Genomic DNA, 25,297 nt, shown 5'->3' with positions numbered 1-25,297 from the left:
ACTGCGCGCAGTTCTTTTCGCCTCGCGCTTCGTTTCTTTTCCGCTCTCGTTTACATTCAACTGTCGGCGGCCGGAGGCGCGATTCAAAGGTCACCGACTCGACGAGAGGCACTTGAAAATCAAGCAGAGAAAATTCCAGGTGCGCGATCAACGGGGCACTCGTGATTTTCTAGCGGATACAATGCAGCCACAGAGAGAGAGAGAGGAGGAGGAAGGCTCGTCGACTCGACAGTAATAAAAGATAATGTATTCCTGCACGAAGTGACAGCGAAGGAAGTCGATGCGGCAGCGATCGCGCTCTTCGGACCACGCGACGTACGGGTCACGAGCGTCGTAGCGAGCAGCAACTATGATTCTCTGGTTGTTGTGTCCACTCGAATTCCTCGTTCGGCAACCATAAATGGCAACAGACAACAGCCGCCAACGTTACAATTTTACTTTAACGATAAATATGTAACTTCAAACCACGTTCGCCAGAGCTTAAGCAGTTGGCTTCGGAAACTTTGAAAAGTGTGTTCCTAAGATGCGCGGCGAAAGGTGAACGATGATATCCTCGTCGAACACATAGAGTACGTGTTACGATATGGAATTAAGTTGTAGCGAAATCACTGTTTCGTCTTTTAATTTCATTACCGACACGGTTCGTCGTAACATCAAATATTGCCATTTCTTCGTGGCGAGTATACTCGTCAGAAACACCTAACCGGCTAAAAGAAATCCCTAATAATACTCGCGTTTTATTGGATAACTACATTAATCTACTCGGTATCGTGTACGATCAGCCACGCCAACGATCTTCGCACACTTTGTTAAAGGGCTATTTATTTTCGTTAGAATAAATATTCGGTTGACAACCAAATGATTTTGTCATTAAGTGTTATTGAAAACATTCGCAATCACTTAGTTGCCAATGCAACAATATCTTCGCGACTGGTAACCTCGCGATCGGATTTATTTTAGCTTAGAAGCTAGAGAAGTTTAAAAGTGCAATTAGAAGTCGTTGTTACAAATTACAAAGACAAATACCGATGGAAATTTTTCGAAAGCGAGCCACGTCAACGATGACGCATATGTGTAGGTTGATGGAGGGTAAATGGAGCAATCGACGAGCAAATTTTTTTTTTTGTAGGAGCGCGTAACAAAGAAATCGGACGACGCTAGGTGGAAAGTGGTCGGTATCGTCTTAACGAGCAATAATTTCGTTCAGCTTCGACAGGTTACAGGATAAAACTTAATTCGCTGTACGCTTTCACCGAACCTTCGAACGAAAAGATCGTATCGTTCACCGGCGGTGTTCGATGTATTTGCCGGCAAACGGGCAAACTACTGGTGGATACGCTGAAACTCGTTCTTGCGACTCGAATGCGTCGTAAAACGCGTCTCGTCCTTAGACGTCCTCTCCTTTGCCCGATCTCAATTGGAATCGTTTATCGAGCGAATGATCGCACACAAATAACAGCTTTCCTATAACCGCGGAAACGTTGTACAAATCGACTTCCCGGCGGTTATCGCCCGTTGCTTTTCCTTTAACTTACATTCGGCCTATCGAACCAGCGATTAAATTATAATTAGAAATTTCCTCGAAATTATAGCTCTCCTGTTGGACTGTTGGAGCATGTGATTTTAAAGCAAGTGTCACGCGATTAGGTAATTAAACTGCACAGATACGTTTAACGAGTATCGTCGCGTATTGTATGGATATTACGCGTAATTAGTTGCATAAGTCGAACGATTGATCACGCAAACTCTTGCCACCTGAGTATCGACATGTTCGCTCGATCTATTGTATCCTCAAGACATTCTTCTCGAGTATTTCTTGTGACAACGTCGTATTACACGTTATTCTTCCTGTTGTACTTTGCTCCTGTCGCAAGCGTGTTTTTTACAACAGCGCAGCTTCGTACAAACGTGAAAGCGAGTCTGTGAAATGTCGTTAAAGTGGTGTTTATCTCGACGGAATAAAATCGACAAAATAATATAAAACGAAAAAACGTTGCGCGTCCATTATTTGCTGATAAAACGAAAGAAACTAATATACATATTTATTACTCTATTTTCGCCAAAGTTAACGACACGCCTAAGATATTCATCAAATACTGTTACGCTTGTTCGAATAAATCCGCCAGCCGCTATAGGTAGAAACGTACCTATCGATCGAGCGTAATCGATCAAGAGGAGAGACAAGGAGCGAAGAGGAAAATCCGCGAAACAGCAGAATATTTTGAAGAGGCAACGAAAGAATGATCGTAACGGGAACTTCCTTACGCGCTGTATCGAAGGAAGATAGCGGGATTAACGGGTTTGATACGGCCAGAGGGACGTAAATTTCGAAATAAAACGTCGGAGGTTCGTCCAGGCGGTGCGGCGCATTTATTCTCGAGACAGCGAGCGCACGCACCGGTGAATCGAATTGCAAAACGGCTATAAGTATGCGCTCGGTTCTCTCGGCTCGTATGCGCTCGATTGCTTCGGGACAGAGACGAACGTTTCAGCGCGCTTTAAATCGATCTGTTTCTTTCGCAACGTCGGGAACAGGCTGCACGCGTTCATGCGGCGTGCAAACCAATCGACTTGGTCGGAACGGGACCGTGTCCAACGATCTTCGCAAATTTGTCTTCTCTTTTTTTCGAACCAGAGCGGCGCGTGCGTTGCGATCCGCGATCGTCGATGCGCAAACGTCGTCGCCAGACAAAATCTCGTTCGCGTCCCCTGCAAACGAACCAAAAACCGCTCACTCTGCGAAGAAAACGCCGAGAAAGTGATTCTTTTTCCTTTCCTCTTTCTCTCTCTTTTTTTACGTGATTAGTTACGGATAACGAAAACCGGACGAGTTATAGAAATACGCACGAAAGATTAATATTTAATTCCAGAAGGGCAAAAGCTTTTGCGCTCTTCTTAGTTCGAAAGACTATCTACCATTTCGAAACTGAAGAGTTTTATCGCTTCCTTTGTGCCATCTTTTGCTGTTGCTTGTTCGATTTCAAATATCCAACGATTAGTTTCTAACAGTGTGTATATCGCAATCTTACTTAGAAAGTGAGAAACACAGACAGATACATTCTCGTTGGTAAGTCTGCAGGCTCGTTAATCGCAAACACAGGCTTCCAGAACTCTAAATGAAATGCTCAAAGCATGGCATAATTTAATTTTCTCAATGCGCATCCCATTCGACGTTCCAATAATTGTTTTGTAAGTACATAACCGTCAGCGTAACGCAGTTTAATATTAATAAGCATCAAGTTGATTTTGCAATTCCAATATCCGTTCACGTATCCCATTCGAAATGAACCGAGCGACTTATGGAAATCAGTGAATAACTATTAGCTTGGTAACTAAGCGATTGCGAATATCGTCATTAAGTGGTATTGACAAAATCCGCAATCACTTAGTTGCCAATCCAATAAAACAGGCTATTTGTCCCTGAACGAATTTGCATACGCGAATCAGAGCGCGTATTAAATACGTAAAAGAGCTGTTCAGCAACTACGACTCGAGTCCATTCGTCACATTGTTTACGGTATCTCGACTTACCGATTTCCGATGGACGTATCCTGTACAGTCCTCAACGACGAGTTCAGTTAGCCGTTCGAGATTCCTGCAGGCTGTCAAAGTGCCCACACTACCTTCGACGTGTTCGATGACAACAACCGTACCGATGCAACGAGCTGCCGGAAACGCGATTACATCGACGAAGCTAGTCACGACGTACGATTCTCGATCATCGAAGAGCTTCCATGTACAGACTCTCGAGAACAACTCCAAAAATATACTCTGAAGAGGATCTCTAGCAACTATCGCGTGCACATCACGGTCACCACGTACAATCCGAAGGAAATTCTCTTTGGAATATATCGAGGAACTTGCTTCAATAAGAAGATAACGAGGCTCGTTGGATGCGGTCAGAGGGGAATGCGTGGACCCTGTGACGAATGAAAAGACGCACGGGAGGATAGCGAGCCTGAAATTACCGCGTTTTACTCGAGTTGTTTCGAGGTTGTAGGAGGTTTCGCAGCGTACGACTCCAGGCACTTGTCGCTCGTTCGAGCGCACCACGCCAACTGACAGGAGGACACGAAGCGCGAGAGACGCGACGGACAGGCTGAGTGCACAGCACACGCTGACGAGAAAACAGACAGAGAGAGAGAGAGAGAGAGAGAAAGAGAGAGGAGGCTTGTCCTCGTCATCGTCGTCATTTTCGTCGTCATCGCGCCGTGTGACCCATGTGCGCCGTAACGGGTACCGACCCCTTCAACTTCAACGTATGCAGACGCGAGTGCCTCTGATGATACGCGAACGTTTTGACCACGCTCGAGGTTAATTTCAGGCTCGGAATTTCTGCTCGTGGGAACGTTCGACCAGAGTTTGCTGTTTCTCAATTTTCTGAAACGCGAGCGGAGAAACGTCTCCGCGTGACTCCGCTCGTTCGACTTGCGTTATCTTTTGCTCCATTAGTTTCAAGGGACGGTACCCCGCTGGGGGTAGCCACCCACGTGATAATCAAACAGCCAAAAAGTTATACCAAATGTCCAAATCGGACAAATTGTGAATGTAAACAACTAAATAAATACCATGTGAAACTTCGAGGTAATGGTCTTTTTTGGGAATTCCCCTTGGAATCTGAAGCTTCGTTTTGTAACAGTTGGAATTAGAGCTGATATTTGGTCATCCGTGGGAAATTCGTCGAAAAGCATGGGAATGTGTATAGCACGCATGGATATATATAAATATACGAAGTAAAATGGTGTTTGGAACTGGAACTTTGAAGAAGCGAAACGCGATTAATCGAAATTAATCATCGAACAGCACGTACATCGAAGAGCAACGAGTTACAAGGAAAGTTATAAACCTCGATAAGTTTTCTAAATAGAGATACGATCATTTTTATCGGCCGTTAAATATCTGAAACGGGGCGAAATTTTGCGAAAAATGAATTTTATCTTGGCAATAAATTTTTCTTCATATTTGTTGCCATACGTCGCAAGATACAGAGGCTCTTATTCATTTACGCAATGAGATAGACAAGTAGATAAATTCTCTATTAATATCTGCAGCAAAGCAATAAAGATCTGTTCAATTTACGTAGTACATAAGTTTTGTACAGTGCCAACGATCTCACGACTATTTGTCAACGGCGCCAGCAAAGTGTACACACACCTACTGTCTACGTATTCGATTCAGCTTATCGAAATTGAATTGCAATTAGATCGACGCGTTGATCATCGATTGAAACTACGCACTCGTCTTTGCATCTCTAGGTTCGTTCGTAATTGCGTAATTTACATCGGTACCAACGTTTCAAGGTCGACGTTTAGCATAGCTTCGACGTAGGGAAAATTTCAGCAAGATAAGGAATCGCTTTGAAACAATTTAGAAGATAGCGAGGGTTCGATCGAGAGGGTGTGTCCCTTCAGTCTGAGCTAAGTCAAAGACCAAAGGTTTTAGATAACCGAGGGATTCTCCACCGCCTAATCTATCGTCGGATTAGTCACTATCAGACAATGCTCCTGGTTACAGCCAGCAGAAACGAAGAAAGAAGTGGAATTAAAACCTTTTGACGGATCAGCGGTTAAAATCGCTAGATGAAAACAGATTTGCGAATTTTGAAGCAACTTGCCGTGCCGCGTCGAGCGCAACGAGACGCATATTTGCCCCAAATCAAAAACTGTATTTTATTACGAGTGACGCACGTTCGCTTCGAATCGAAAATCGCGTTTAGTAACGGATGACGTAAAGTTGCGAAACATTGAGAAATCAGGATGCAATTTTAATTACAGCTTACAGCGTACATTGCAATTAACATTTATATATATATATTATTATATTTGTTGCATCCAGTTTTGTGTATTCTAAATATATATATATATATAGTATATAGTATAGTTTTGTTTATATATATATCTGTATTATATCATATATATCTAATTTGGTGTATTCTAAAAATATATAAATATATATATATTATTAAAAATATATGAATATATATATATTATTAAAAATATATGAATATATATATTATTAAAAATATATAAATACATATATATTATTAAAAATATATGAATATATATATTATTAAAAATATATAAATATATATACTATATATTTTTAGAAAACAAAACTAGATATATATAATATAATATAGATATATATATATATATATAAACAAAACTAGAAGCAACAAATCTACTCTATACAATATACTCCTGTACCATAGTTATCGGTTGAAAGTATGCCATCGAAACGAAACAGAAGCTTACGTATCACCAGGAGATCTATCGTTATTTACGCCACGTGATACGTTATCATGTTAATTAGACATTGCGTTGAGCTCCGATGTCTCCTACACGTTCTTGGTTTTCGCGTTATTCGATAGCGTAGAAGCGCCAAACGATACGGAATTAGTATACTCGGACCCAATTAATTATTACGCAAATGCTACGATAAGAGACAATGGCGTGTTGATAGTCTTCGTAGGTAGCACAGTTCGCAGCAGCGATTTCACGCACCCGGTTGAAGATACAAGTTAAATACGGGAAAATATTGGCGACGAACAAGCCAAGTTTCGTCGTTTGGCAACTTCATCCACGGCTTTAACCGGAGACGCTATCGCGCAGAAATCGATAGCATCTTTGCATCCGTCCGTTTCAGAATTTCAACTCGAACGAACATGACGAGATGGGAATCGAGAGGGAACGGATGAAACAGCGCTCGCAACCGATGCCTCGGTCTCCAAAGTCGAAAGCACCACCTGCGTCTATCAACGCGGAGCCGTAACTATGTACTTTCACTCTCTCGACGATTCGTGAATCGGTCTCCTCGACCAACCGATCCTTCCTCCGCGAGAAACGTCGGAAGTCTGCAGTTTGATCCGCTCTAGGCCGACACATTTCTGTCCACGTTCTCGCTCGAACGCCAACCTTCCTTTCGTCACGTTGCTCGTTTCTCCTACATATCCTGATACTCCGCTGTGTCTTGGTGCGATAAAAGTGGAAACTTTCTTTTTGACAGCGTCGGTTGCCTCGAGAGATCTTCACGCAGCACGACATACGAAGATATTTCGTCGGCTATCCTCGTCCAGACATGATTAATTAATGTCTGGTGCCTTTAGTCAGCGTTAGAGTCTGTTTAACGCGTGCTTGTCTAATGTACAGTACAGTTTTAAAGTATCCGAAAGTTATCTTTGAGAAAATATACTTTTTCATACGATAGAGTTTAGAAAGAGTTATTACTATACTTGCATTATTATACTCGGAAACGTTGGTTTTCATCATTCAAGGACTTTAATATCTATTTATCTTCGCTGTGAAATTTTTCTTCGCTTGAAATTTTTATTCCAGATCGATATCCAAACACACGCTTATAAAGTCATTCGCTGAAGATAAATGGAACTGCAGGATCACTCGAATCTGTATAATCGTCGCAGCTACGAATGCTTCGAGGACCAATGCGCGATACTAAAACCGGTGTTCGTAATCGATGCAGTTTTTAAAGAATGCAAAACTATTTTGTCGGTCGGGAAGTTCCTTATTTTCGGACTCTCAAATTTTGGAGTTAGAGGTCGAATGAAAAAGACTTCCGACTATCGAGATACACGTACGTTTAAAAGGTACAATTTGAAAGGAGCGTTCGATCGATGAACTTCGTTTTCACTTCTCCCTGTAACCATTCGTACGGAAGACTAAATATTAAAAGAATATCCGAAAATCGACGGTGCAACAAGTAATTCGACGAATCTGAAATACGTGAAAGCCGCGATCTCCAGATATTCGAATATCTGCAGGTCTTTGGTCTCTTCCCTTCTCTTCATCTTCTACTTCAACTTCAATCGCACTTTTACATATTTCCTAGTGAATGTTATCATTAGGATACTCGTTATCTATTTATTGCCAGTTTGCTTAATTATCAAGTTCGTTATATCTGTTCCAGCGTCTACGTAAACGCGAAATACGCAAAAAACGAGCAAGCAGAACGTAGAAGCAACACGGAACGAGAATGAGAAATAAGCAAATACGATAGGAATGCAGGATTAACTTTGATTTCTGGTCGATGTGCTCCTGGAATTATAGACGCGGCATGGAAATACCCAAGAACCGGCAACCGAACCAGTCCACCGCCAAACGACTCCCTAATTGCGTTACAGGCATTATTATTTTCCAGGAGACATTGTCGCGATGATTCGTCGCGCTATACGCATATTTCGATTCTAATTAGCCCCGTTGAAATTTCTCCTCTGGCACGGCCAGTGCCACGAAAGCGTTCAAACATTCACCGGCGAAGGTGATTTTGTAACGGAGTATACTCGATTACCGCGAACACGAGTGCGCGAATCGTTGCTTGCTCGTGCCTTCTGAGTTATCGTCGAGTTAAGTTCATCGCCGTGAAATTACCATGCATCCTCCTTTGCATCTTCTTTTTCTTCCATCGAGTAAATCTGTCGGCGGTTACCTGCCACTCTTTTTTCCTTTTTTCCTTCTTCGTTTCGGCACTTGAAGTTCCTTCGATGTAACGGATTCCGCCAGACATATATCAGCGGATCGAAGACTGATTTCCACTTTGCGATTGTCGTTGACAATCTGCACAGTGATAATCGTATAACTGCGAGAATACAAAAATAAACATCGAATCGACGAACTAAATCTTGCAGAGACGTAACGACCCTTCGACGCCACTTTTCATTCTACGCTCAGATTTTTCTCGTTCGAATCGTTTTACCAGCACGACAATTTTTCTTTTTCCATGTCATAGTGTGGAAAGCGAGTATCCTTAAATCGTACAGCTATTTTTATACGCGTTTATGCTAGCACGAAGTGACGCTTCCCTCCCCTGCTGCCTGGCAGAAAACTACCTTGGCGATCTTTGAATTTTCGAAGGGTCGGCTGTTGAAACACCGGTAGCCGGAAGGGTGAAATTGGATCGAAAGGCGGCAGGTGGACACGCGTTAAATCTGCGGCCGGTTCCGAGCGAGAGGAGAGCAGATTCGATTTCGCTTTTTCCGATTCTCAGGCAGGCGAGAAAACAAAGCTGCTGCTGCTGCACCGACACGCTCGCTTTCTAAACGGTTGAACGAACCACACGCACCTTGGGAATATCCGAGAGACTGTTCAATCGGCCGGAACCGCTTTGGAGAAATGTTGACGAGACGACTAAACTGCCCGACGATGCCGGAAGTACACCGATCGCTCTTCCCTTCCCGCTTGCACCTGCACCTTCACCCTTCTCAACTGCCTCCGATTTCCGCTCGATCTAACCTGTCTTTACTCCCGTACACGAGCTTAGATCGAGCTACAGTTCCTCGTAGCTCCTAGTAGTCTCCAAGCGAACGCTTAGGCTACTGGCTACACGGACGCTTCATACGCCGCGTGTTACACGTCGCGTTTTCTCCGCCCAAGTATTTAGTATGCTGACTGGACGAACGTTTCGCTGGAGTTTTACACGCTGCGTGTTGCACTTCCATACGAAACATCGCGTTACGTTTCTCCAGTGTGTTCCGTTTTCCGCGTGTAACACGCGACATGCGACAGACGACGTTTCGCCAGCGAGTTAAAACACGCAGTTGCTACTTTGGCGGTGAATAAAAAGAAAGATTAAGACGAAACGTTTTTCAATTCCGTTAGCGTTTTAGTCTCCTAATTTACCTACGCTCCTAATTTACCTAATTTACCTTTCGCCAGCGAGTTAAAACACGCAGTTGCTACTTTGGCGGTGAATAAAAAGAAAGATTAAGACGAAACGTTTTTCAATTCTGTTAGCGTTTTAGTCTCCCAATTTACCTGCGCTCTTACCTATAACTGCTAGAGCTGTATCTTTCAATTTAATTACATTCTTGTTTATTAAATACATATTAGGACGATCAAACCGTTCAGAAACCATATCGGTCAACTCTGTAATTTGAAAATATTACGAACATTGTCTCTTTAAATTTGCTGTACGATTCTTTATTGTTCGCGACACGTTGTCGCGACCAGCGAGCTTTGTTCGTTCTCAACGAAGCGAACGTTAATTATACACCTGCGTAACGAACAACGAGATTTAGATGACGTCGCGATAGCTAAACACGTACGATTCTTATAATCCATCGTGTTTTTGAAAATAACTTACAAATTGTTATCTTCGTCGAATTACCATCGATTAATCATTTTTCTTTATAATTTCAACCAATTGCGATATCTTACGCGGAACGAAGAAACGCCCTGACACTACGAACGTACGAAGAAACTCCTCGTACGCGACTCTTTCGCCTAATTCCCTCGTCACGTACTACGACTGGTGAAAAATGCGGCGGAAAGTCGCCAACTCCAGCGTAACGAAGCGGTTCATCGAGCGTGGCTTGCAACTTTTCAATTAGCCGCAACTTCCGGATCGTCGAGATGGATCGACGCATTTGTGCGATGTTTCTCGGACGCAGCCTCAGCAAACTATCGAACAATGTCGAACTTTGGCTCTCCGCGTAACACGAAATTCTCTTGGTTACGACAATTCGCGTAAAATACGAGGTTCGCCATTTTTCCTGGCCAATTACGTCAACGATTGACGATTTACGAGCTGATGTACGCGAGCCAACGAGGAACACGTAGAACGCGATACGACCTCGACGAAACCAACGAAACGGTGATCTCGATTTGAAAATTTCTACTCCGTTTTTCATCGCGATTTTCTCCTCTTTCGCCGGTTCGCTCGACCATACAGACGATCCTTAATCTCGTTTCAGTTTTACCTCTCCGCGCTTCTCGTCGAAGCAAGAACCGTCGTATTATTCACAGAATCGTTTTCCTATTGTATCGGGTACATCTTGTCGATACTACGTCTTCTGTCGCTGAACGCTTTGTTCTCATAAAGAGGACGTAACGCGTTAAAATTAGAAGATTACCACTTTGTTCGTGGATAATTTGTCGTACATGTTGCAACATTGAACGTGAAAGAATCAACGTCGATTACAAGCTTATTATAGGCGCCATACAGGGAATTAACATCGTAGTAACTCGTCGACTAGTTTGATTCCTCCGACAAGTATCAACGATCCGTGGATTCCATCGACTTTGTCTTTGAGAAGGAGATTTCGTATCTTCGCTTCTATCTTTCACAAGATGTATTATATTTATGACAAATTTTTTTTTTTATTTAATATTTCACAATGTCCAATTTGGACATTTGGTAGAATTTTTTAGCTGTTTGATTATCATGTGGGTGGCTACCTCCAGCGGGGTACCATCTTCGTGTTTGTTAGGTTATATCCTCTATGAGATCTGCTGGGTGTTTCCTTTTTAATCTTCTTTCTATGCTTGATGTGTTGATCGTTTCCGCTGCCAGTCGGTTCGGGTGCGTTGCTATTCTTTCTCTGCACCTTCTCGAGCATCTGCTAATCTCCTCCTTGACCGTTGGTATTCCCAGGTCTTTTCGTATGTCCTCGTTTCTAACGTACCATGGGAAGTTTACTATTGTTCTGAGAATTTTAGCTTGAATTGTCTCTATTTTGCTTATATGGCTCATGGCTGCTGTTCCCCATAGTGGTATTCCGTACGTCCAGATTGGTTTTATGATCGTTTTGTATATTTTTAATTTATTTTCTATGCTCAGTTTGAATGTTCGACTTGTTAGCTGTCTGCTGTATACTGTTTGTATTTTGTCTATTATTGATATGCTGTTTCCATGTGAGTCGTGTATCTAAGTGGAGTCCTAGGTATTTGACTTGCCTTGTTTGTATTATTGTTCAATAAAATGTTTGGTGGTATCTGTTTTCGCAGTGTGAATGTAACGTGGTTGCATTTATTGGGCTTCGCTTTAATTTGTTTAACCTGTAGCCACTTTACGACAAATTTAACCAGTTAATTTAGTCTTAGAAACCTCTGGTGGCGTAAATGGAAACAATCAACGACGAGCGTGAAACGCGCCGAAATAAAGTTTTTGTTTCGCGTATATGTTTAATGTTAACTACTCGTTTAGCGCGAAGAACAAGTTGCACTATGCGTATCGTGCAGTCGGATCGTTCTTGTTTCAAGGAATAAAAATCAAGAGCCAAACAAAGACAGCGCGTCGTGGTCCAATATTATTTGAAAATACGAACAAACAGATAGGCCGCATCCAGCGTATCTGCCATTGTTGCGTAGATCCACGGTATCTAGGTGCAAATATTTTCGCTCTTCTATCGTTCTACATCCTTTGCAGTTTCCACGGTTTTCTCGATGATAAGTTGCACGTTAACTAAACGCCTTGCGATTCCATGAAATCGATCGCCCCGTCAGTCGTTACACATCCGTAATGACGCATAAAGAACGAAACGATGCAGAATAGAAAACGAAATCGCGTGTCGAGTGTCGACGACTTTCTTTCGGCGCGGAATTTCGAGCACCGATTAGAAAGACGCGCGAAGGAGAGCGGACAGTGGTCATCGAGTTTCGAAAGCATCGAGAGACACGTTCGAACGCGAGCAGTCGTGATATGCAGATATTAGATTATTCAGGAAATTCATGGCTTTTCCGACGGTGTATACAGCTGTTGGGCTGCAGGTGTCAGGAAACTGAAGGGCTGACTCTTGAAGCCGAAATGAGACTAGTACGAAGACTACAGGGGAGAACGTGATAAAACGCGTTTGCTATTTTTTTACAGGAAACCAGTTTTGAGAATCGTTGCACTTTTTCGATGTTTGTCAATGTCAAACCTTTCAAAAACGATAAACGAAGATATGAAAAAATCGCTTGGCTCCCATACAACTTGGTCCATTTGTATCATATTTTTTCTTTATCTTTGACAAATTTACATCTTTGCACCTATGATTCTCTACAGTTTCGTAGTGAATTTTAGACTTTGCGTTCACCAGCGATTTCGGTGAAGTTTCTCATCGGTGACATACACTGTGACATACGTTTCTACCTTCGGGTTTGCCATGAACAGGCGAAATGGAATTCGCGAAACGAAAAACACGATCGAAACCCGGACAACCACAAATATGCAAATGCGTTGGCCCAATAGATAGACCGTGAGCCGAGCTTGGAGCTGCCTGTTCGCGACGAAAACAATGATCCGGTAAAGCGCTGCTTTAATACGACGGTCGGTTCGCCGCCCTGGTACCTCGTTGTCGCAATTAATCTGCCAATAATTACTTCCCACGAATGGTCGAGGGACGCGAACGCTCGATAAAGCGCGTCTGTAGGCCTCGTCGCTCGCAATGCCAATCGTTGTATTCGCGTTTCTCCATTCTGACTTCATCAACCATTCTTCGTGATCGTCTCTTTGTCAGAATAGAGCGACGAGGTATCCGTCGATATTATCGTTGATATCGTTTTTGATTTCGATCGGATCGAACAGAATTCACGAATTAACACTTTGACTGCCACGTGGGTCAAATATGACCGGCCGGCAATTGTAAAAATTGTATGAAAATTGACAGTTAGGGCATTTTCAATATAACCGATAAATAGAAGATACTTTGAAATAAAAAGTGCCCCATTGAACAATGGAACGTTCTTATTAGAACACCAATAAAAAGAAAATGAGGACAAATGTTGCATCTAACGGTGCACTGTGTTTGCATCCGTATCTTTGACGGGTAATCTACGAATATTATTATAAACACAGCTTAGAAAATAATCGTAAATGCTGCTTTATGATCGTATAATTGAAGTTAGAAGTGTGCACATACCTCACTATTATATATAGAACGAACAAATACTGTTTACTAATATCTTCTACACGTTTCAACAATATATTCCGCACGTTTTGCTTGCGACGAAACAACGAACGCGAATGGTTTGTTGAAATAAACGAAGTCTTGTTATAATATGTCGCTATCAACTGTTACCAAGGCACCACGATGGTCACCCGTGACCACCAATAAGATAAACGGTCCATTGGGGAACAATGTTGTCTTATATCGTCGATTTATTATTATTTTGCCATTATATGCTTTGAATAATAGAAACACTCCCGTGACGTCCTGAGCGAAACACGTGATTTCGGCGTGGCAGTTGAAGTGTTAAGGGAATATTCTAGTCCTGCAGCATCGTTTTTTACTACTGTGGTCCATTCGTTGTCGATTCTATGCGTCAATACAGCGACAAACAAATTAGTCATCGAATTAGAACTATGCAGAAGGTGTCGGATATACGAGATTATTATTCGACGCGTCTAACAATCAATTTAATACTGCGCGATATCACGGAATCAAATTCATTACAGAGTTACTTTTCTCGAAAAATTCATCACTGTGTGCTCATAGTCGGTGTCCAGTCACGGGCAACTCGTCCGACTTGAATGCCGTTGAAACCGCTCGGGACATGCTCGGATCGCTCGTGTATTCGTCGCTGATCATCCCATTCCCATAGTCCGATTTGAATTTGACATTTTTGCAGAAGTTCAAGGCAAAGTAAAATTGGTAAAGTAAAAAGGATATAAAGCGTAGCATGTAGGCAATTTAACTCTTTGCGCTCCTATGTCGAGCGTGACTCGACATCAGTTGTTATCTCAGGAGCTCCTTTGTCGAGTCCCACTCGACATTCTTTCAGTCTCACCTTTTTCTGTGCGAAGGAAAACCAGGATTGTATCCTGGAAATTGTTTCAAGATACATCATACACTTAAAAATTACAAAATACAACAGTATTGTGAATAAAACTGGAATTTAAGCGAATTTGTTTCTTCCTTTATTTATTCAAATTGTCTTATTTTTTAGTTGAAGTAAATTTCGAATAAAACGCTTAAAAGCGTTGGAAGCTGCTGGTAACGAAACCGAAATAAAATTCAGAGTGCAAAGGGTTAATGGAAAAGGTACGTACACACGCAAGTTATAACACAGACAAGGAAACCGTAAATATAAAACGACAATTCTTTAAATATATCTCGTTATATTCGAGACAGCGTCATATTCAAATATCGATGCGAGTAACTATATATAAAATTCAGTTCACACGCGCGTGTCTTTCAACTTTGCTAAAAAAAAACCAAAAAAAAGAAAGTACTAGGAAATGTAAAAAATCTGAAACGATCCTGATTTAACGAGACGAGGAGACTACATGAATAAACCATCGGTTTTCTAGAAAATCCTCTTTACCGGGTCAATTTTTCTCCTCGCTGTATTCAAATTAATAACGACTCCGGGTTGCGCGTCTCGAGCGAACGTAGCATGTAATTTAGCAGTTCTTTTTTTTTTTTTTTTTTATCGAAGCGCCCTAGCGACACGCGACATTTTCCATGCGAGCTGGTTCAGTGTTGAGACGCTTTTTGCGTCTTAAATGTGCCGTAAAGTCTTTCTCTCGTCGACCGAAATATTACAATGTGCTTTATTCGTAGAAAGTAAAACAGCGCACGCCAACTCCTGAGACCGTAGCCTCTTCCTCGACCAGGATACCGTGGCCGAACAATAGCGGCTCTCACTTCGCTGCACGAGTACGGTAGCTCGTTACGCGTATTCATTTTATCGGAATTACTTCCTACAGAATAGCGTACGTGTGCGATTGCCAAGAATCGCGATACCATGCGACGTGTATCATCGAGCTGTACGTTTCCTGATCTGGCCCCGTACCATTCACGACGACGATACCGTTCCAATTTACATACTCTACTTATGCAACGCTATAAACCTACGGGAGACAGTCGTTCGATTGTAACATACGTACATCACGGAATATTAAATAACGCAATCGTTTGTTATATTCGTATGGCTGCGTTAATAAATTTTCTTGCTTATCGGCTCGGCGAGAGGAAGGCAAACAGCGATAACGCGATCAAAGGTATTATTGTTCTTGCTCGATGAACAGATCTTGTCATGCAAATAATTACAGACGAATTTCGATAAAAGATAATTAATTCACGACGTGGTACAGACGAGGTTCGGCCGATCTTTTAACTATCTTCATAGCCCGCTCTCGTTTAAACGCATCTATCCGTAGGATTTTATTTGTGCGAATCGATCAGGCGACGAACGACTCTAACGATTCTATCCGCTGTTTCTCTTTTTTTGTTCGTACATCGTGGCTATAAAATCTCTTAGCACAACTCTTAGCGAAACAATCAAAATATCTCGCAAATCGCGAAGATTTCGATTTTTTGGACGAAAAATAGCCGTCATTTCCTTCCCGTTGGAGATATTTCGACGTTTAAGCGCTCGTTGAACTCCATTTCACAGTGCTAATGCAATGCACAACCATTTAAGCGTCGAAACAATCAAAATATCTCGCAAATCGCGAAGATTTCGATTTTTTGGACGAAAAATAGCCGTCATTTCCTTCCCGTTGGAGATATTTCGACGCGAGTAACCGCAACATTTTCGTTGTCTCTGCGTAACGCGTAAGATTAGACGACTAAGTTTACTATCTCTCAGTCAAACTGCAGATATGTGGAATCTGAAAGTCGTGGAAAAGCGAGCGAGGCCGGGGTTACGAGCAAGATTTATTGCCGCGACGATCGTAACGCGAATCCTCGTCTTGTTGATCGCATGACGTCGTGCTTTCCAGAATTTTGCAAGCTCTCGGCATTTTTCTCCGATAACCGTGCGCGTATAGCATCGTAGGAGAAACTATTGTCAGCAAATTTGATTCTCAGAGGTGAGATGCGAGAGACAAATGGCGAAGCGAGAGAATCGCTAGGGCTGACGTAACGAGATCAAACGATTTGACACGGAGAAAATTTGTAACGACATATAATCAGAAAGCTATGGCAACACAGAGGTAACGCGAGACAGAGAAAGAGACAGATCTTTCTCCAATTGACACGATGAATCGATTTAACAACGATCGTGGAAGGCGATCGACCTAGCCGAATGCTTTTGCCTGAATGTTTTCAGTTACGTCGAATCGGAAGTAGAAATTGGCCGGCTGTTCGATATCATTATGCAATGCCTTTGCCGTACAAATTAAAAGTAGATTATTGGATTTCGTGTGTCGTAACGTTGGTTTACTTTCTGATTACGTAGCATGATACCACGCGTTTTATAAAACCTCGAACCACGGTATAATTTACGATAGATAAACAGCCGTTTTTCTTCTCGATTGTAACCGTGAGTTTGATGTTTGCGTTCTGCGACGTACATTCAATCGCAGGTGTAATAAAAGTCATTTAATAGAGACCTACGAGGCGTTTGGATTTCTTCAAGCTGAAATTTACGTGTCCTTCCGCTCATGCAAATTACCAATTACGACATTGTAGTGTTCTTCCTATAATTACGAAGCGTAGAACGCGTTCCTAGGATGTACGAGACAATGCTACCGATCGAAACGCTATTCGTTTGTTACGTAAAACTTTCGTTGGTGCGCGGAATGCAGCGCTAGATTCTTAACTCGTACGAAATATTTCAAGCGATGGCGGATGAGTCACTACTGGCTCTTAGTCACCTCGAATTTGCATTTAGTTCTTTTTTGCATCGCCACGGAGACGTTGCTAGTCCATAAAAGATTCGAATCTCCCTCCGCGATTCTCCAGAAAAATATTCCTGTCGATGAGAAAGTGCTCGTAGAAAGAAAGGATTTGTACAGATAACACGCAAATGTTACTAAAATATACGAATTAATGGCAAATTCGTTGCGCAATGAAGAAACACAGCGGCTGGCGAAAGTACTTGAACATTTGTAAGAGCTCGATCGTATTAGAACCTAAGCGTTCGTTAAGCTCCTTCGCTTGTTTCCACGAATACGTATAAAAAGAAATATAAACAAATTTACAAGGTGACTTGGAAAATAATAACGAACGCGAGATGCTCGTAGAAACATTTGCGAATAACACAATACAAATAATATGATACAATACGAATACGATTAACACAATACGAATAACATAATACAAATCTTGAAATGGGAAAATCTTCGTATCTCCCGCACGAGTTTTCCTAGTCGAAAAATGTCCAAGTTTCGCGATAATTTTCTCGCGTTTTCCGTGGTAACGCGAAAGTATGACCGTTGGCCGAGGATCAATCGCTGCGTATCGCCAGCAATAGTATCGGCCTCAACACTCCAGCAACCTTACGATAACCTCACCTACGGAATCTAGTTTCGAGCGCGGCATAACCAGTTTGTCAGTTAATTAATGCTGCAAAACTGGTAGTCCTGCGCTTTCGAACTGTACCGGGTCTTTATCTGGTTCTTTGCACCGCGCTGGGTCTAACGCTGTCACATATTATTTATAAATCTTCGATCGTAGGATGATTTAACTGCATCGTAGGATATTTTCAAGTCGACTGAGGTGCTTGCACCATCCCTGGCCATCGCTGGTTGTCGAATCTTCCGAAACATTCTCCAGGCGTTTCAAGAGCTTCCAAACGTTCTTCGTTTTACAAGATCGCAGGGCACGAGCGAATTTTAATAATTTGCCTGTCGTGCAATTTCTCCGCGCTCCATCGTACCTCGTATCCTCGTCAACTTGTTCCATATGCACTGGCGTGTCGTACGGCTGACTAGAATCAGTTGTTTCTCTTTTAGAAATCTTTACGGTGCGTATAGTTTTATGATACCTAATTCATTTGCGTAAGATGGCACAGTCCTCTTTCTTCGCCCAACGAGTTTCCATTCCTCTGTCGCGCCATATATTTTACATTCTCGCTATTTTACCAAACGTTCTGAATTTGTTGTCTTAGAATCGGATGATAATAATACAGCGGCGAACGATGAGAACGCGAGACATTTACTACCTTCTTGCATATCTCCGAGGGTTTTATCCAACTATAGCGGAATACAAAGACATCGTTCGATATGTCGTATTGTAATGAATTAAATGAACAATATAATTGCTACGTATACTCGCGGTTTATATTAGAAGAATTATAGCCACGCTACTTGTCGCTATTTACCGGATAATTTGGCGAACCAAGGACAATTTGTCATCTATGACATACTGCAACTAGAAAAGAGAAACTTCCTAATTCGATTACCTCTGACGATCTATTATATCATTATCATCTAATGACAAAATCCGTAATCACTTAGTTGCCAACCCAATAGCAGAGAAATCTGCTTCATATCGAACAACTAGAAAAATACTTCCAAACCGAGCGATCCAATAAACAAAGTGTTCTCTCCAAATACTTCAACTATGAAAAATAGATCGTAGAAGATATTAAAAAAAAAAAAAAAGTAACACTTCCTATTAATTATTCATCGACCGTAACTTTCAGCTATGTACATCGTTCGTTCGGGGTGAACGTGTTCGGATCATAAATTGGAAAGAAATGGCAAAGAAGCGGCAAGTGTACTCTCGATATCGCGCAGTTAATCTCGATGGAATTTAAAAAGTACTCTCGGAGACGGAAGACGCGCGCAGATGGAATTCCCGCATGTTTTATGGGTTTTCGGAATCGTGCGATAAATTCGGTTGCGAAAGTGAAAACGCGTCCACGGCGAATGCTCGATACGACTTAATTAAATACACGGACACGAAAAGGTGGTGATACGCGACAAGCGAGAAAGTTCATTCACCATGAATCGAACGAGGAAGAGCGCAGTTGCACACAGCGGTCCGTCGAGTCTGGCTTTCGCAATTTCCATCGCTACGTTCACGTACACGCGGCACGATTTTCGTTATGAAATAGCAAAGAATTTCATTTCATTTCGTTTTCATGTTCAGGGCGGCAAGATGTCGACGGGTGTGGCACGCGTGCTCCTATCGTGCGAATAAGAACGACACGTATACGCAATAGCTTTAACGAGGAGATTTTCAAACAAAAGTCCGTTGACATTAACGATTTCGCATTATCATGTGTGGCGCCGATATACAACGTCGTCTCCTGTTTTTCTAGAAAGTGGATATTTTTGAAAATTCCTTTCGCATCGGTAAATCCACTGGGTTCGACGCCAATGAATTTCTGAATTGTACTCGAAACGTTCGATCGTCGAATCATCGCAACTAGCTGCGATATCGTGGCGATTCGTGGACCACGGCGTGTACAAATAGCTCTGGAAAGTATCCGGGCACTTGCTTGCTTTCGTTAAGATGCGTCTCAATTGCCAAATTACGGATAAACCTGAAGAATTTGATATTTTTTAATCGTCATAGCCACGTGCATAATGTTCCTTACGCTGCATATAGCTTCGTCCTATTTGTGTTTCTAACATTAGCAAATAACCAATCCTCTTGGTAAAGAGATTTGCAAAATCGTGGCCTCGTGATATTTTGGAATTCGTAACTTCGATCGAATTAAATGAGATTGTCTCGCTCGAGGTGCAAGCTTCTTATATTTAGAACGATTAAGAAATATGCAAATAGTTGTGAACGACGATGTGGTTACTCGTACGACGACGGCTATGGCCACGACTCTAAGAAGATGCTTTATGCAAATTGGTCGTTTCGCTTTTGTCGCGTATGCGACTTCTTTAATCGTCTCCTTCGCCTTTCATACGTCAATGCACGTCACTCTCTTTAACGAAAGATGCTACAGCAGGCATTCGTAAATTTGTAAAATTTCCAAGAGAAACGGTAGAATGCGAAATGCGTTCAACGTTACGACAAGAATACGAAAATAGGCTAGACGATGCTATCTTGCGAAGAAACAAACTATAAGTGAGTATAGTGGATATACGGGTACTGAGAGGCTGTTACCCCTACGCAAAACTTACTCCAGCAACGTTCCGTCAGTCGCGTCGTGAGAATCCAATTTTGCCCGATAGAGAGACGAAAGAGCAAATATTCGTCTAGAATCGCTGGCTCCAGTGACGATGGATTATGGTTGCACAAGTAGACACATAGAATGTTGGTCACGAGGAAAGGATAAAATACTGGACGAAATCACGCCGCGAATGGCGCGTAGCCACGGAGAAAAATGTTCGAAGCACGAGCGTAAACATCGAACTGAAGCTGCCAAGCAAGCTACGCAACAACACCACGCTAGGCCCGACCTTAATAGGCTGCTTTCACACCGAACTCGCTACACTTAGGCCCAGCTTTTTCAACAAGCGCCAATTTCTAGTAATTTCAACCTTCCAATTATCTTCGATTACGCTCGCATGCTCTTTCAACTCTGACCATTTCTTAACTACATGCTCGGCTTCCACTGCGTGGCAGGTTGCGATGCATAAAGAAAACCTTGTAAACGTAATTCTCGAAGAAGCTCGAAGAGATTTTGAAGCGTCTGTTAACGGTATCTTTGTCGATGCAGGATTTCGTGGCATTTATGAAACCAAGCGTCCATCTCATACACCTTTTGCTTATTAACAAATGGTATCCACAAGTTCGTTAGCAGTCGTGATAACTTACGAGAAGTCGATTAAATATTTATCGAGTCGTCGTTCGCCGCTGTGTTCGCGAGTCACCATAATTACACGGCCTAGAAATAGCAAGTTCCTCGTCAATATTTTAACATAGCCGGTCAATGGCCTGCTGGCATTCAAGTATATTTATTGCAAGTATATTTCGAGCAAACTTTCCTCTAGTACTTCCGTCATTCTAAGCATCACGCCGTCAGCACTGCGATCCTAGTGTCTCGTTTATCGATCATTCGCCGTACATAGTGGAATCATTTGTTAGATCAAAAGTTCCGCGAGCATAGATTTACGCGCTGCACAAAAGTGGAATTTTTAGAAATAAGACGGAGTAACGATGCTGGCCGTGCAAAAGAGCTCGGTGTGGACACGACTTAAGTCGAATTCCACACAAAGAAAGGCATTCGATGGAAAAGAACCTGCAACGGACCTGAGGCCCGCATCTTCCAGGTCCGAACCTAATTTATCTTAGGGCCCTGTACTCGCGAAATTCGCCCCTTCGAACAATTTTTCGGAAGAAGTTGCCAAATCGATTCTCAGGTCTCGACGAACGCATCGTCATCGATGAAAATTTACCGCCATAGCGTTCGTAATTTTCTAGTCATTTCCTAGTCGTTTCGTGGTGGATGAATGGGCGAACGCAGTTGCGCCTAGAACATATAACGTGCAACGTGCAAACGAGCGTACAATTTAATTCTCCGTGAAACGTTTTCATCTCAAGGACGATTCGCGATCTCAAGAGACGGCTTTAATCTTCGTTCGGAAAGCCGCGTGACAGTAAATCGTCCCAGAATCATATACTACGCTCGAACGTGAAATAACTCTCTCTTTCTTTGATTGATGATACCGTTCGTGCATCGCGAGAAATCTCACCGATTAGTTTCAAATCCTATCCGCCGTGATCCTCCACTTGCTTCGCGGTCTTTTCCAGTGCTTCGATTTAAATATACAGCAAGTGCATACTGTGCAAGAGTGTTGGGCCAGCTGCGACAGCGATATCGTCATGACAAGCTATTCGTGTTTTTAAGAAGTATTTCCATTTAAATAGTTCCAAGAATTTCAGACTGTGGCATAAACAATTGGAATGTTAAAAATGTCGTTAAACGGCATGTGGGGTATTACGCGAGCTATAAAGAAGCCCGATATTTCGGCTATACGAAGCACACGAATAAAATACGTATTAAATTTGTGATCACGTACCAGTGTTCTATGCACCGTGACCACAAGTTCCCTTAATTGCGTCTTTAACAACGGCAACTCGTTTACAAGTTCGCGGTAAACGCGTCCATTATTCGACTTGCCGCAGCCGTTTCATCGACTACGCACCAAAAATACACAATTCACGGTGTGTACGCTTTCCTCGTGAATATATAAACGGAAAACAGATGGTGTACATACAAACATTGAAAATACCGCTTGACTTAATATCGCTCGCTGTGCTTACGCGATAATTATACGAGACTTGTAACAATACGCTATAAAGTTAAAATATCGTAATACGTATTATCAAATGGCACGGTGATGTTGCTATTCGACATCCGTGATATACGCGAATACGTACATATTTTTCGCAACTTCACTTCCAGTCACTCCATAAGCAACGTCGTCTTTCGTTTTATTTCGCGCGTCGTATCTTGAAAATAATTATTGAGATTTATAGTTGACGACTAGAAAAATTGAAAATAATGATGAAACAAATAGAACATAGATTTAGAAAAATGTAGATAGCATATTATTCGTTAATAAATACCATAACCTCATTTATGGAATAACCTAATAAGATTACTAAGTTTTCGTCCCGATGCGTTCGTTGAAGAAAAAAATATTTCTTTCTGGTTACACCTATTTCGTACTGCAGACTACCTCGAACAGAGCGGCTCTAAAAATTTGATACGATCGTTGTTCGTTCTCGGAGCCTTCCGTCCCCCTTCTACATCGTCCTGCATTTTTATCTGTTCGCGTTATTATGCTCGATCAGTCGATAAGTTGCATCGGCTTCGCAGATCTTCACGTATCCACGACTTACGTACTGGTCAGCTGTCGACCATTTTTAACCCCTTTATGCTCGATATTACATACGCGATATTATAAGTGTTTTAATAAATTCTTAGACTAATTAAAAAAATAAACGTATTTACTTTGGTTATAGGTGGTATATGTTTGCGCATTAAGCATGCGTAGGTGCATTGCGCTTTCTGTATAGAAACATTTTTAAAAATATGATGCAATCGTTGATAACTGGTAAAAAAAAAGTATATCCACAAACCTAAAAAAATACGCATATCTCTACGAATTTCTATAATCGTAAAAGCCTCTTAACGGAAGCCATTTGAATTATGACAGTTTCCTAACCTTATCCTTCTATTTGCGTGATGTATATTTCTACTTAATATGAGAACTGCCGTTATTCGAAGTCACACGTAGATCAATATATCAATATATTATGCACGGTTCTTTGCAGATTGCCCGGTTGTGTGGCATCATCAAACGTGCACAGACGTGCGAAAATACATTAAAAGCATCAAAACGCATGACAGTACACAAAGATTCCTTCAACAATATAAATAAGCATAACGTACCTCATCGTCGTGATGGCTGTTGGAAGGCACTTTGTCAGAAAGCTCCTTGATCAAATTCTCCGAGTTCGTCTGATTTGAAGCAGCTGGCAATTCATTCGATACCTTGGCACTGTCTTTCGAGTCTTTAATGGAATCGGACCAAGTACTTTCCTGTTTGATCGAGTTTACTTTCTCTTTTTTCTGATTCTGTTTGCCCTTCTCAAGATGCTTAGACTCGTTGAAGCACCTTTCGAAGCTGGATGCTCGTTGAAGAATCGTCGGCGAAGTTGCAGTCGATTCACAAAATTCCAGCTCGCTTTTCAAATTTTCGTTGCTTTTATTGCATATCCGTGGAGGGTCTTGGTCGCGAAACGCTCTGCGTTGACCTTTTACTATTTCACACATGTTTTTCTTGTTTTAAATTAAGTCGATTAAATCGTTCATATTTTCTTAGGGATCTTCGAATCAAACATTTCAAAGCTATTCCCCTCCGAAACCTTGAAAATTATACATCATCGTTATTACTTCTCGTTTTATCGGAAACATATTTTCTGTTTATCGTAAATCAAACATCTCAAGATCAGTATTCTTATCGTCATCAAAATACTAAACGTTATTTTTTCACGATGCAACGAATTCAACTATAGTACTAGACAATTTAAATTCAACCAATCACGGATAAGCTACTGATAATGGAATTACGTTCGATTAGTATACCAAATGTGAGATTGATACGAACGCAAAAGAAAGATTCTAATAAAGACATTTCGTAAGATCGTACTGTGTTGAACGAGAAAAATATCACCGACTTTGTTGACACGAAAAATAAGTACTAACCGGTTTTCAACGAACGTTCCTTCTAACGACAGGGTTAGCTTCGTTTCCGTGACGTACAATACTTCCGTAGGGTAGTGAGACGCAAACTGTACTATCTCGCCAAGGGCCAAACGAGTCATGCGTCATACGGAAGGACATCTGTTGCCCTTTTCTCTCGACCCCTAACGTTCTTTTCATCTTTATCTATCTAGCTATTGGCCGATTCGTTCCACTTGCTCCCTCTTTTTTACTTCTTCGATCGCCACCCTTTTTGGCGGGGAATAAAAATTGTTACAGCTTACGGGGTCTAGTTTGTAAACTCGATCGCAACGATATTGTTGATTATCAGGTGAATATCAACGTTGAATTAGTTTCAATGAAGAAGTTTAAGATATCGGCTACAGTTAAGATGTTCATACGTAAATCGATTTTGCGATAACGAAAAAACATTTTTTACCGACCGCGAGATGGCACAAATTCTTAATATTCTGATTAACGATGCGTAAATATTCGTAAATGTTTTTTTCGATTCATAAATTATTCTATGATAAATATGATAATTGCAGTAGAAGAGTAAATATTTAACAGAAATCTCATACATTTATATGTCTTCTATCCAAGAACGTAGGTAGAATGACTTTTAGATATTTTCACGTGAAAAGCGGCTAGTCGTTACAAAGTGCGCTGTAATCCTATTTAATGAAACGTAACTAGTACAAATCCATCAAAGCGATTAATTTACAGGATATAAATTT

At 41.7% G+C, this 25,297-nt stretch overlaps 1 protein-coding gene across 1 annotated transcript in view; it reads right to left on the bottom strand.

Annotated features, from left to right (window-relative positions):
- LOC117210038 overlaps nucleotides 1–24,710 on the bottom strand; it is a 41,437-nt gene extending 16,727 nt beyond the window's left edge. The window contains exons 1-2 of the mRNA XM_033452629.1: nucleotides 24,564–24,710; nucleotides 23,748–24,223 (exon numbers count right to left, since the gene is read on the bottom strand). Of these exons, the coding sequence (XP_033308520.1) occupies nucleotides 23,748–24,131 (384 nt within the window). The 5' untranslated portion in view covers nucleotides 24,132–24,223; nucleotides 24,564–24,710. The remainder of the gene's footprint in view (nucleotides 1–23,747; nucleotides 24,224–24,563) is intronic.
- Nucleotides 24,711–25,297: the final 587 nt, after the last annotated feature.

The sequence above is a fragment of the Bombus bifarius genome, unplaced genomic scaffold (genome assembly GCF_011952205.1).
Source record: "Bombus bifarius isolate JDL3187 unplaced genomic scaffold, Bbif_JDL3187 scf7180000008199, whole genome shotgun sequence".
In the NCBI taxonomy this organism is placed as follows: Eukaryota; Metazoa; Arthropoda; class Insecta; order Hymenoptera; family Apidae; genus Bombus; species Bombus bifarius.
Note: the sequence above shows the minus strand (reverse complement) of the source record. Positions and strands in the feature narration are given on the sequence as shown.